The sequence below is a fragment of the Carlito syrichta genome, unplaced genomic scaffold (genome assembly GCF_000164805.1).
Source record: "Carlito syrichta isolate Samal-C Ts95f unplaced genomic scaffold, Tarsius_syrichta-2.0.1 Scaffold304561, whole genome shotgun sequence".
In the NCBI taxonomy this organism is placed as follows: Eukaryota; Metazoa; Chordata; class Mammalia; order Primates; family Tarsiidae; genus Carlito; species Carlito syrichta.
In genome coordinates, this window is record NW_007248657.1 from 254441 (window position 1) to 267553 (window position 13113).

At 45.5% G+C, this 13113-nt stretch overlaps 1 protein-coding gene across 2 annotated transcripts in view; it reads left to right on the top strand.

The window, feature by feature from the left end:
• Nucleotides 1-12820, top strand: part of RTFDC1 (replication termination factor 2 domain containing 1) — a 53754-nt gene extending 40934 nt beyond the window's left edge. The window contains exons 6-9 of one of the 2 annotated variants that reach the window (XM_008060231.1): nt 7346-7459; nt 10966-11020; nt 11116-11211; nt 12077-12820. In XM_008060231.1, the coding sequence (XP_008058422.1) occupies nt 7346-7459; nt 10966-11020; nt 11116-11211; nt 12077-12255 (444 nt within the window). In that variant the 3' untranslated portion in view covers nt 12256-12820. The remainder of the gene's footprint in view (nt 1-7345; nt 7460-10965; nt 11021-11115; nt 11212-12076) is intronic. The other variant, XM_021713461.1, reaches the window with a different exon arrangement.
• Nucleotides 12821-13113: the final 293 nt, after the last annotated feature.

Genomic DNA, 13113 nt, shown 5'->3' on the forward strand with positions numbered 1-13113 from the left:
TCCCGCAATTTCCTGCTACTGCCAATCTTCTTCTTGTAGTATTACGATAATTGTTCATTCAAGGTCCGCTTATGGGTGAGAAATGTGATTCTCAATTATTTGTTTCTGTGATAGATCACTTGGTATTATAGACTCTAAGTCCACCTAGGTTGCTGTGAAGTTCATGATTTTGTCCTTCTTTATGGCTGCGTAATATTCCATTGTGTATATCTACCACTTTTTTTTTTTTTTAATCTAGTCCTCTTTCGATGGGTAGCACGGTTTGTTCCATGTTTTTGCTATTGTGAACAATGCTGCAGTAAACATGCATGTGCAAGTAGCTTTTACATAGAGTGGTTTGAGTTCCTCTGGGTATATTCCCAGTAGGAAGATTGTGGTGTCTGCATTTTCTTTTAACTTGTGATAAGCTTTTCTGTAACATGTCAAAAACTCTAAAACAACTGTATGCACTTCCTTTTTAGGAATGTGTTGTGATTTATTTAACCATTTCTCCTATTTTTTTGGATACCTAAGTTACAAGTGATAAAAGGAATGAATATATAATTTAAAATGAATATATGATTTCAACTGTGCAATAAAAGGACTCAAAAAGGCATCAGCTGGAGAACATGGGCATGTTCCTGTTTGTGCATGCTGCTTGTCAAGGAGTGTCAGCCCTCTACCCTTAGCCCATGAGAAGAGCCCCAGCCCGGCCACAGGTACTGTGGACACAAAACTGCTTCCTGCCCTGTGTTATACACTTCAGGGATGAGCCACTGCATCCAAGTTTCCAGATCAGGCAAGTGACAGGGCTTGTAGCCATCAGGAGGGCCGTGTGCCCAGTCCACAGGGAGGTACTCCTGCACAGGTCCAGACCACTGAGGCCTTTGAGGGTATAGGTTTAGTATTAATGGATCTTTTGTATGTTTGAGAGAGAGAGCAAGGTAGCTCAATTTTTACTTCCTGACTTTTTGTTTTCACTGGCTAATTCAACTTTTAAAATCTAATCCCGTAGGACACCACAAACGCAACTATGCAATACAGGGTCCACAGCCTCCAGTCATTTCCAGAGGGGAAGGAGACCATCAACCCAGCACTGTAGCAGGGAGGGCAGCAAGGAGTGGGGGAGAGAGCAGCAGCAGGACTTCCAGAGGGGAGCTGGAGAAAGGCACAGGACCACTGGGAGCTGGTGCTGGTCCTGTCCCTCCCCTCACTGTCACTTAGGAGCCTTGCTTGCACCACAGCCACTATTCCAGGCTCACTGAGCCACTTCTGCCACCTTGTTCTGTTCCTGCAGATTCTTTTTCAATCCCTCAAGGAAGAGACTCTCTTCCAGAGCCCGTGAGACTTCCCAGGGGACCTTCTTCTGCAGGCCCAGCCTCCCTGCAAGGATGGTGAAAAACAAGCTTCTTTTCTTCAGAGGTGGCCCAGTTAAGTGCCAGGCTGGGCACCTCCTTTTATCATTCATGTAGCTTCTATGACATCACCATCGGGGATTTGTGGTGGATCAAAAGAAAATTTCAGTCATGAAAATATCCCAGACCAACCCCAGAAAAAAAGCTTATCTAAACCTAAAACGTTCAATCACTTTTGGAGATAAGAACTACAATAGATTTTTGAATCGTCTGGCGGGAGCCGGCCATGGCGCCTTCACTCCCACGACCCAGGAGCCAGCTCTTCTGAACTTATGGGGCTGCGGCCGGCAGGAGACCACTGCAGTGGCAGGGCCGGGCAGCCACGCCGTGGTTCCTGCCGCAGATTCCTGAACAAAACCCGAAACCCACAGGCCATAAGAGATAAGATAGACAAGTAGGACCTCATTAAACTGACAAGCTTCTGCAAAGCCAAATAAACCATCAAGAGAGCAGGGAGACAACCTACAGACTGGGAAAAAGCATTTTCCAACTCCAGGTCTGACAAAGGCTTAACATCTCGGATCTACAAGGAACTCAAACGTGCTGAAAAGAAAAAAACAAACAAGCCCATTATAAAATGGGCAAAAGATATGAACAGACACTTCTCAAAGGAAGACATCTGAGCAGCCAACAGACACATGAAAAAATGTTCGACCTCACTAATCATTAGGGAGATGCAAATCAAAACCACACTGAGATACCACCTAACTCCAGTCAGAATGGCAATTATCAATAACTCAAAAAATAACAGTTGCTGGAGAGGGTGTGGCAAAAAAGGAATACTTCTACACTGTTGGTGGGAGTGCAAACTAGTACAACCTCTGTGGAAAACAGTATGGCGATTCCTAAAAGCTCTAAATACTGACCTCCCATATGACCCCACAATCCCTCTACTGGGAATATACCCTGAAGAACTCAGATCACTCTATAAAAAAGATACCTGCACACGTGTGTTTATCGCAGCATTGTTCACAATAGCAAGAACCTGGAAACAACCATGCTGTCCATCAAAAGAGGACTGGATTTTTTAAAATGTGGTACATATACACGGTAGAATACTACGCAGCCATAAAAAAGAACAAAATCATGAATTTCGCAGCAACCTGGATGGAACTAGAGTCTATAATACTGAGTGACCTCTCACAGAAACAAAGATCCGAGTATCACATGTTCTCACTCATATAGTGGACCTTGAACATCCCATGTAATACTATAAGAAAATGACTGACAGTGGTAGGAAACTATGGGGGGCGGGGAGGGAGATGGGATTAATGGTAGTAAATATCTGTCTGGGGATGAGGAGACACCTCTTATCAATAAGGGTGCCTGAACAAATCATATTTGTATACCTAACCCTTAACTGTACCCCATAATATCATAATAAAAAATATTGATTTAAAAAATAATAATTAAATAAATAAATAAAGGAAATTCATAGTAATTGGCAAAAAAAAAAGAACTACAATAAATTACCAGCTAAGGCAGAGGGCTGAGGACGGTCAGCAGATAGTCCTTCTGTGTGTTGGGAGGTGCTAGAAAATTTTTGGCAGTGACTGGGCACAGTGGCTCAGGCCTGTAATCCCAGCACTTTGGGAAGCCAAGGCAAGAAGATCGCTTGAGCCCAGGAGTTCAAGACCAGCCTGGGCAATATAGCCAGACCTCATCTCTACAAAAAATTAAAAACTTAGCCTTGGTGTGGTGGCATGCCCCTGTAGTCCCAGCTACTCAGGAGGCTGAGGCAGAAGGATCACCTGAACCCAGGAGATCAAGGCTATGGTGAGTTGTGATGGTGCCACTGCACTCTAGACTGGGTGACAGAGTGAGACTCTGACTCAAAAAAAGAAAAAAAGAAAGAAAAGGAAAAGAAAATCTTTAGCAACATAAGAAAAAAAATATTTTCATTTCTTCTTGTGCTGAGAATATTTATTATAAAAGAGATTCCAGACGTAGTACTTCTGTTATTGTGCTGGGCACAGTAGGTCTGTTAAAATTATTGTTCCAGTTACTTAAAAAACTTAATTGATGATTTGGGTTCCTGCCCTGATGTTCTTTCAGGGTGGTATCTTATGGGGTACCTAAATATTTTGGTTAGTAGCAGGCTTTATGTGGCATACTTTCAAATAACTATGACTACGATATTTAAAAGTTGCTTTTTATAGGTATCAGAAAAAAAGTTTTTTGGTTGATCCACTCAATGTGTAGCTCTTAAAAGTCACGTTACCAAAATCAAGATAATGTGGTGCTGATGGAAAGATAGTATGTCAATTGATGGAATAAAATGGAAAGTCCAGAAACAAGCCCTCACTCAGTGTCAGCTGATTTTTGACAAAGGGTCAAGACAATTCAGTGGTGGAAAGAATAATCTTTTTGACAAATGGGGCTGAGGTAACCGGATATTGCATGCAAAATAATGAATGTGGACCCCCTACCTTAAATGGTCTATAAAAATGAACTCGAAGTGGATCACAGATCTGTGTAAGCTAAGACTGTAAACGTCTCAGGAGAAGCACAGAAGTCAGACTTCGTGATCTCGAGTCAGATAATAACTTTTAAATGTAATACCCAGTCGGGTTCGGTGGCTCAGCCTGTAATCCCGCGCCTGTGGGAGGCTGAGGTGAGTGGATTGTCTGAGCCCGCGGGTTCGAGACCCGCCTGGGCAGCAAGACCTCATCTCTACAATAAATCAAAAAATCAGCCGGGCATGGTAGCGCATGCCTGTAATTCCGGCTATTCAGAAGGCTGAGGTGGAAGGATCGCCGGAACCCAGCAGGTCACTGCACTCCAGTCTGGGCGACAGAGTGAGACTCCAACTCAAAAACAAAAACAAAAACAAAAAATAAATATAACACCCAAAGCATAATGGTACAGAGAATATTAATAAGTTAGATTACATCAAAATTTTTAAAATTTGTGCTTCAAAGGACATCATCCAGGAAGTGAAAAGACAGCCCACAGAATGGGAAAACATTTGTGAATCATGTATCTGACTTGCTCCCAAGGAGATGTATAGATGGCTGGTAAGCACATGACAAGATGTTCAACATCACTGGTCATTGGGGAAAAGACCACAATGAGATACTGCTTCGTGCCCACTAGGATGGTGTCATCAAAAGTCAAACAGTGACAAGTGCTGCACTTATGTGGAGAAGTCAGAGTCCTTGAGCATTGCTGTGGGAGCGTAAAGTGCCACAGCACTTTGGAGAATTGTCTTGAGGAAAGGCATTAACATATGTTTAACCCATAGGTTTAAACATAAACCCAACATATGACCCAGTAAAAATAATGGAGATACATGCCACATGGATGAGTCTTGAAAACATTATACTGCATGGATGAATCCAGTCACAAAATCCCTGTATACCATATGGTCCTGTTGATGTGAAACGTCCAGAAGAGGCAGAGCCATTGGAACAGAAAAAGATCCATGGTTGCCTGCAACTGAGGGAGAGGGGATGGGATGTGAGTGCTCAAGGGTCTTGGCTTCTTTGGGAAGTGATAAAAAAATACTCTAACATAGATTATGGTGATGGTTGCACATCTCTGTGAACATACTGAAAGCCATTGAATTGCACACTCACATGGTGAACCTAATGTGAATTAGATTTTGTCAATCTGCTTTTAGAGGGTGTGTTGGCAGAAGTCAGTGGGCTCAAGCCTCCCTTAGAGCCTACTCTTAGCATTCTGAGTCCTGGGCATGTCCTGCAGGCTCAAAGATGTAACACAATTTCTGCTTTCACCACCCCCTAAGAGGTTTTGGAGATCTGGAGATATAAAATAAAATCCCAGCTTGCCCCTCTATGAGTTGGAAGCCACAGAATTAGAGACTTCCTCAGGCAGGGGAGAACAGGAGAGACTTCATAGACAGGGTGGTAAGGTGGTCAGTTCTCTTCCATGTTTAAAACACCCCCACCAAATTCACAGATGGCAGAAGCCACGTCTCACTTAGCACGTTTCTTGCACTTATAAGATGAAGTAAACGAAGGGAAGCTCCAGCTGGCTTGTGCAGCCCAGGCCCATTACAGTCACGTCACTGCAAATGGCCATTGGCACCAATGTCACTGCCTGATGTACTTTCTGTTGCAAAAAAAGTAAGTTGTTTTGTAACAAGTAATGAGAGATTCTTGTCCTTCTCATACATTCTTGCTATGCCAGTAACTATTTTCAAGAATTTGAGGATGGTGAAACTCAGCCTAGCATATGCCTCTTTGGTTAACATTAAAACCAGTACTTTCTTTTTTTTTTTTTTTCTTTTTCGAGTTGCAGTCTCACTCTGTTGCCCAGACTGGAGTGTAGTGGCCGCTTCCAGCCACCGCAGCCTCGACCTGCTGGGTTCCGGTGATCCTTCCGCCTCAGCTTTCCAAGTAGCCGGAATTATAGGCATGCGCTACCACACCCGGCTGATTTTTTTATTTATTGTAGAGATGAGGTCTCGCTGCCCAGGTGGGTCTCGAACCCGCGGGCTCAGGCAATCCACTCACCTCAGCCTCCCAAAGGTGTGGGATTACAGGCTGGGCCACCGAGCCCGGCTAAAACCAGTACTTTCAAAATGAGGGCTTACTTTTAAAAAATTGTGTGTGTTTAAGGTGTACAACTGATATTTATTTTTATATAGGCAATGAAATGATTACTTAGGCAAGCAAATTAGCATACTATCTCCTCCAGTGATTACCATGGTGTGTATTTTAAGGGCGCGTGACATTTTATGGATGTCCAGTGTGTGGTACAGTGTCCTCATGCATACGCTAGGTCTCTAGATGTGTTCATCCTACATACCTGCTACGCCCTTTGACCACATCTGATATCCCCTCCATCCCTGCCTGGTACCCACCGTTTTACTCCTTTTTTGTGTATTTGGCTTTTAGATTCCACATGTAAGTGATCTCATGCTGGGGTTTTCTTTCTAAGTCTGACTTTTTTCACTCAGCATAACGTCCTCCAGTTCTGTCCATGTTGTTAAAAAATGGCAGGATCTCCTTACAGGCTGAATAATATTTGTGTGTGTGTGTATGTGTGTGCGTATGCACATGCATGTGTGTGTACACCACAGTTTTTTTATGTGTTCATCCATTGACACTTAGGTTGTTTCCATAGAGTTTACTTTTTACGAATAAGACGTGGGGAACAGTGTTGAGGTTCTCACTGGGCTGCAGCCCTGGATTTCCAGCTGGTGGTCTGGGAGACTGAGTAGCTGCTAGGGGCGGGTGGGGACTGTGAGGTCTGTGATCCCACTGCCGAGAGCTGGGCATTCAGGGACTTCCTAGTGGGTTGCCTTGCCCATTTTCAGGGTGGTGTGTGGAGGTGTTATAAGGAGTTCTTACATGAATATTAGAGTAAATATGTTCTGTAGAGTAATCCTATGAATGTTACATATACTACAGATATTTTCTCTAGGCTTTTGCTTATATTTTTGTTTACTGTGACTTTATCATATAAAAGTTTGTAATTTTTACATAAAACTTATTAATGTTATGGCTTCTACCTTTTTCTGACTTTAGATAACATTTCATATCCTAGTAATAAGTCTCTTATCTAATAAATTCTTTTTTATTTAATTGGGGTATCACTGTGTTCCCCAGGCTGGAGTGCAGCAGCATGATCACGGCTTACTGCAGCCTTGACCTCCTGGGCTCAGATGATCCTTCTGTCTCAGCCTCCTGAGTAGTTGGTACTACAGCACCAGCTAATTTCTTTTATAAAGATGAGGTCTCACTATGTTGTCCAGGCTTGTCTTGAACTCCCGGACTCAGGTCATCCTCCTGCCTTGGCCTCCCAAAGTGCTGGGATTATGAGCCACGTTGACCATGAGCCACCTTGACCAACCTATAAATTATTCTTTTAAAATGTTCTTTTTGGGGCTGTGTGTGGTGACTCACACCTGGCCAGGAGTGGAGGCTGCTGGTGACACTCCCTCTGTGTGGTAACCGACCATATTCTCTTGTTTGCCCTTGCAGTGTGGGACCGCCTTCCAGGAGGATGATGTCATCGTGCTCAACGGCACCAAGGAGGACGTGGACATGCTGAAGGCCAGGATGGAGGAGAGACGGCTGCGGGTGAAGCTGGGGAAGGTGAGGGGCTTCAGGTTCCGCCGCAGAGCCGGCTGCAAACCACCCATTGGCATGCCTGGCTGCTGCCTAGGTGTTTGCAGTGACCGAGGTGCTTTGTATAAGCTAGGAGGGTCTGGGATCTAGAAACAGACTCCAGTTGTGACTTGGCCTCTGTCTAGCTGGGGCGGGCACAGTGGCTCCTTGCTGTCACACTCAGCTTTGTCATCAGTGAGGTGAGGTGAGGTGAGGTAGCGACAGCCCCATGTAGAATGTGAGCATCAGCCTGGAAAACCCTGACCCTGAGCACTGCCTTGGCGCGCCCTTCGGGAAATGGTGGCAACCACTGCTGTGTCATTTTCATAATTTGTAAAACAGAGGAAAAGTGAAAAGTCACCACCACCCCAGCAAATCTAAAGACCCCAGATGCCCAGAGTTGAGTGTGCACAGGTGTCCCCTGTGTTCCAGCAGGCCTAGGTGGGCTCTGGCACCTGCATTTCTAGCCACTCCCAGGACACAAATGTGCCACCCTTTGAGAGCCACATTCTTTGAGAGCCACTTAGCTCCTGACAATTTGGATTCTCAGGAGCTAAGTGGCCTTCCCAAAGATGGGAGCAAGTCTCTTACCCTCCTGAGCCTTCTCATGAAGGGTGGAGGGCAGGGTTATGGTATGTGGCACATCAACTTCCCAGATGGGAGCCCAGCGACAGTGCTGGCGATGGCAACAAAACTCATGGGTGTGTGACGTGAAGGTTGTGTTTTGTGGTCGAGGTTTCGAGCCATGTTTCAGAAGTAGTGGAAATCTTTCTTAATGACGTGATATGACGTGATGTGATGAGCAGGCTCAGACAGTTCATCAGCTGAGCAGTCATTCAGTGATCCTTGATTCTGATTCCGGCAGGAAATGTTATCACTTGTAAGTATTTGCAGATGATAACTATGTAATGCAAGTCTTTTGTGAGTGGCAAATTTTTTGTTCTTTAAAAAAAGTTGGACTCAGCGTAAACTTGGGAGAAAACCTCATGTGATCAGAACTAAATCAAAATAATACCTTTTTTTAAGTGTGTTTGTCAGTGGAGATCATGGCACGTGAGGCTTGAAAATAATACTTTTAAAGTATTAGAAAATTAGTTTCAATATCCTGAGGACATAAAGCTTTGTGGGGGGAATAGCCTGCCTTTACAAGGGCATGCATTTACCAGTGTCAGTCCAAGGTGAAAGGGATGTAATAACAGTTGAAGAGTTTTCAGAAGTTGGGTTTTTTTAATCATCATAGAAGAAGGGATAGGATCGCATCTCCCTGGAACCATATATATTTCATGACTGTGTGACTTAAAAAGCCTAGGCTTGAGCACACATGAGCAACTTAGCATTATGCATGGATCCAGAATGCTCAAAAAGAGCCAGGCGCATTCACATTTCCTCCTTCCATCATTTTAGTAGGTAGGAAATAATGCATGTGAGTGGTTCTGTGGCACAAGGAATTGTGCCCAGACTTTGTCATTAGGTGCCAGTAGAAATGCTCTGAGGAGGAGGGACGTGGTAGCCCACTCTAGTAATCCCAGCACTTTGGGAGGCTGAGACAGAAGGATTGCTTGAGCCCAGAAGTTAGAAGTTACAGTGAGCTATGATCGTGCCACTGCACTCTAGCCTGAGCAACAGAGCAAGATTCAGTCTCAAAAAAGAAAGAAAAAGAAATATTCTGTGCAGCAATTTTATAAGATGTTAATACAACATTCATGAGAAATATTTAAAGAGCCACTCAGCCATGTAGGTACTGTGTTAAGGTTAAAAAGCAGGGTGTGTGTGTGTGTGTGTGTGTGTGTGTGTGTGTGTGTGTATTCTAAGTTGGTTTTCTAAATGACTGAGATTCTATTATCATAAGAGCAAAAGGAGGTTGGGGGGAAACTTGAGGTCTTTTTGACAAGGGACAATACCTAAATGAGATGTTCTCATTCTTCATGGTTACCATTGAACAAGCTCAGTATTTTAAAAATACAAAAGGCAAAAGTTGCATTTGAAATGAAATTACTAGAGCTTTTCATGTAACCTTGGACCATTTCACTTTAGTGAGTTTCTCTGCCACAGGCTTCTTGCAAAGCCCAGGGATCCAGCCTGTGCCTTCCAGCAGGATCCTCCTCGAAGCTCTGGGAATGCCTTAGATACGGCTGCCAGGATACACAGTATTTCCCAGATACACTTGCAGCTGGAGGCAGGACATGAAGTTCCTCTCTAACCCTCTTGCCCTTGCCCTTCGGGTCACCTCAGCAGTGAAGAGAGAGCTTGGAAGTAAACAGTTGTCTCTGTTTGAAGGACTGAGTACCAACTTCCATACGTGTGAATGCATGTATCACATGTATGACACAGATGGAAAGTTTTTACGTTTTGCACAGCATCACAAATCACATTGCATGTATATTGTACAAGCTCAAGACCATTGCCCAAGAAATGTCTTTTTTCAGTACTTCTTAATGATGGGGCCTTCTGAAATAGTGAGGCTGCATATCATTAGCACCACCTTTTGGGTACTTAGGAAATTGACATCTTTTTTTTTTTTTTTTTTTTTTTTGAGTTGGAGTCTCACTCAGTCGCTCAGACTGGAGTGCAGTGGCCGGCCTCGACCTGCTGGGCTCCGGCGATCCCTCCACCTCAGCCTTCCTAGTAACCAGAATTACAGGCAGGCGCTACCACGCCCGGCTGATTTTTAGATTTTTATTGTAGAGATGAAGTCTCGCCAAGTTGCCCAGGCAAGTCTCCGTGGACTCAGGCAATCCACTCACCTCAGCCTCCTAAAGCACTGGATTACAGGCTGAGCCACCGAGCCCGGCTAGAAATTGACATCTTAAAGTAAATTGAATGAACATTAATTGCCCTATTTGTCATTTCTGCAATTGAAAATTCTAGCACAGCTGTGTAATTTAGAATTATTAGTTCATTTTTTTATTCTTGCTGACCAAAGTAACTATTATGAGTAACAAAATTCTAATGCCTGAAAAATCTAACAAAAGTAATCCAGGGTTTAGAATAATTTGCTAACATGTTTTTAACATAAACTTCAAGGCCTTATGGTTAAGTGAAGAAATGTCAAGGCAGTTTGACAACTTTGGAAAAGAGTTATGGGAATGGGGACAAGTTAGTACGTGGTGTGCTGCCTGGACTCCACACACCCAATACATGTTTTATGTCCTTGTTCCTTAGCTGCTCTTTTGTGTACAGCAGTCACCATGAGCACTGACTATTATTATTGAAGTCTGTCATCTTCATTAAACATTTTTGAGAATGTAACTTTTGGGACATAAATTAGAGCATAAATAGAAAACCAAGCAAGATCTGTGCAGATACATTCTCATGTAAGACAGAAGTGTTTACCTGGGGACACATCAGAGGACTCAGGCTTAGAGTGTATGGATGATCAGAAGTCTTCAGAGCGAGTACCCACCTCATGTGACCTGCGTCACCTATGACACAAGCCTGACACCAAAGTCTAATCCATCTGGGCACGTCCTCCAACATCCTCTTTCTTTCTACAGAAGACGAAGAAATCCAAGGTGGCAGAGCCCATTTCAAGACCAGATGGCAATGAAGGTGAGCTGCTGAAGAGGTCCTTGTTTTTAGTGCTGTTTCCTAAACGAGTTCATGCCTTTGTACTGGTTTGGTTTCCTTACTCTGTTCTTTTATAGAAACCCCGGGGCCGTCAAAAGTTAAGGCAGGGAAGCCTGAAGAGACTGGCCTTGATTCTAGAGAGAAGAAGGCCAGCTCAGCTCCCAAGAGCGCAGGTGGGTCCTGTGGGCAGCAGGGAGCTGTCGAGAGCCTGAACCCAGTGCTTGTGTCCTGGCTCTGTGGGAATGAGGAGGCAAGGAACTCAGGCTCTTCCTTAGTCGTGTCTCCAGATAGTGCATGGAGCCCTCTTGAGGGCTGACTAGGAAATAGCATGCCCTCATCAGGAGCCCTGGAGATCAAAGGGGCCAGGCACACGTGCCGGTTCAGCTTTCCTGGTGAGTGGGTGCTTGGTGCCTCGCCAAAGAGGCTGCACCGAGCACCAACTCAGGCATCCCGTGGAAACTGTCGAGTGGATGGCAGCTTCAGTACTGGACAGGAAGGGTCCCGAGTTCTTGACAGTTGGGGTTTTTATGAGTGCCACAAATGCCTCTCAAAGTCCCTTCTCTGCCTACCTCTTGACCAAAGGTCAGAGTTATCCTGAAACTCACTATCTTTAGCTCGAAGAAAATAGCATTTATTTCGCAAAAAGAAAAGCATAGATTCATTAAATAAAGAAAGGTGTGATCTTGTACTACAGCATCTGCAGTAGCTAACAGGCTCTGTGGGGAGGTCCGGCAGGCTCCTATGCCTCCGTTTCCCCCCCATGGAGCAGGCTCACCTCGTGAGATGATCTGAGCTGTTCACAGTGCTGGGACCAGTGCCTGGCACAGAGCACGGAGCAGTTTGTGGGATGTTGGGTGCTGGAAGTGGGTGTTGTGTCCGTGTCTGTTTTGTCAGGGGGCCGGGTAAGGTTATACACTTCAGCACTCAGCAGCCAGCAGGAGGTGCCTGGGACAGAGTGCCAATGTGCTTCCTTCTGGATGTAAAGTCTGGAATGATCTTTAGTCCTAGCCCTAAGAGCTCAGCTTTTCATTTTTCCAGCAACAAGCGAGAGCTCTTTGGGAAAAGCCGGAAAGCCTCTGTGTGGGGCCCTGAAGAGGTCCATCGCTGACAGTGAGGAGTCCGAGGCCTACAAGTCCCTCTTCACAACACACAGCTCCGCCAAGCGCTCCAAGGAAGAGTCGGCCCACTGGGTCACCCACACATCCTACTGCTTCTGAAGCCCACACCCGCAGCTCCTTGCCTGGAAGGTTCTTTCCAGCATCCATGTAGGCAGGCTGTGCCCTCTGATTGTACCATGTACTGTGTGTGGCTCCATGTCATAAAGCTGTCCACACCAGCCTCTGAACCGTGTGGTCACTTGCTTGAGGCGTGTGAGTCCCAGCAGCCCGTGGTGGGTGGTGCAGAGTGGCTGCATTGCCGCCCACAGCCACACTCATGTTCGCTCCACCTGTCAGTGCACTTGGGCCTTTCCCAGCTGGGGGCTGTTGGCTGCACGGCTTATGCTTGCAGCAGCGGGACTCCAGGCTCCTCGCAGGGGTGGGTGGCTCACCTGGACAAAACCCTGGTTTATCGAAGTCAGCAAGTAAAGCTGAGCCTTAGAAGGATGACTTCCTGTGCACGCTGCCTGTGCCTGCTGGAGGCTGCTAGGGGCCTTGCCCTCTGTCACAGCCCTGCTGGGCTCGTGCTTGGGGAGGCTGCTCCTCGATTACCTGGAACATGACAGAGACTTAGTTGGGCCTATAATGATTTGGTATAAAAATAAAGCTGGTCTGCCTTCCCTCACCTGTCTGTAATTTTTCTTTTTCTGTCTTTCACTTGGGCATTGGTTAGAACACTGCCGGCCAGGCTTGGTGGCTCAGCCTATAATCCCAGCACTTTGGGAGGCCAAGGCGAGCGGATTGCCTGAACCCATGGGTTTGAGACCAGCCCGGACAACTTGGCGAGACCTCGTCTCTACAGTAAATCAAAAAATTAGCCAGGTGTGGTAGCGTGTGCCTGTAGTTCCAGCTACTTGGAAGGCTGAGGCAGAAGGATCGCCAGAGCCCAGCAGGTCGACAGTGGGGTGACCGTGAGTG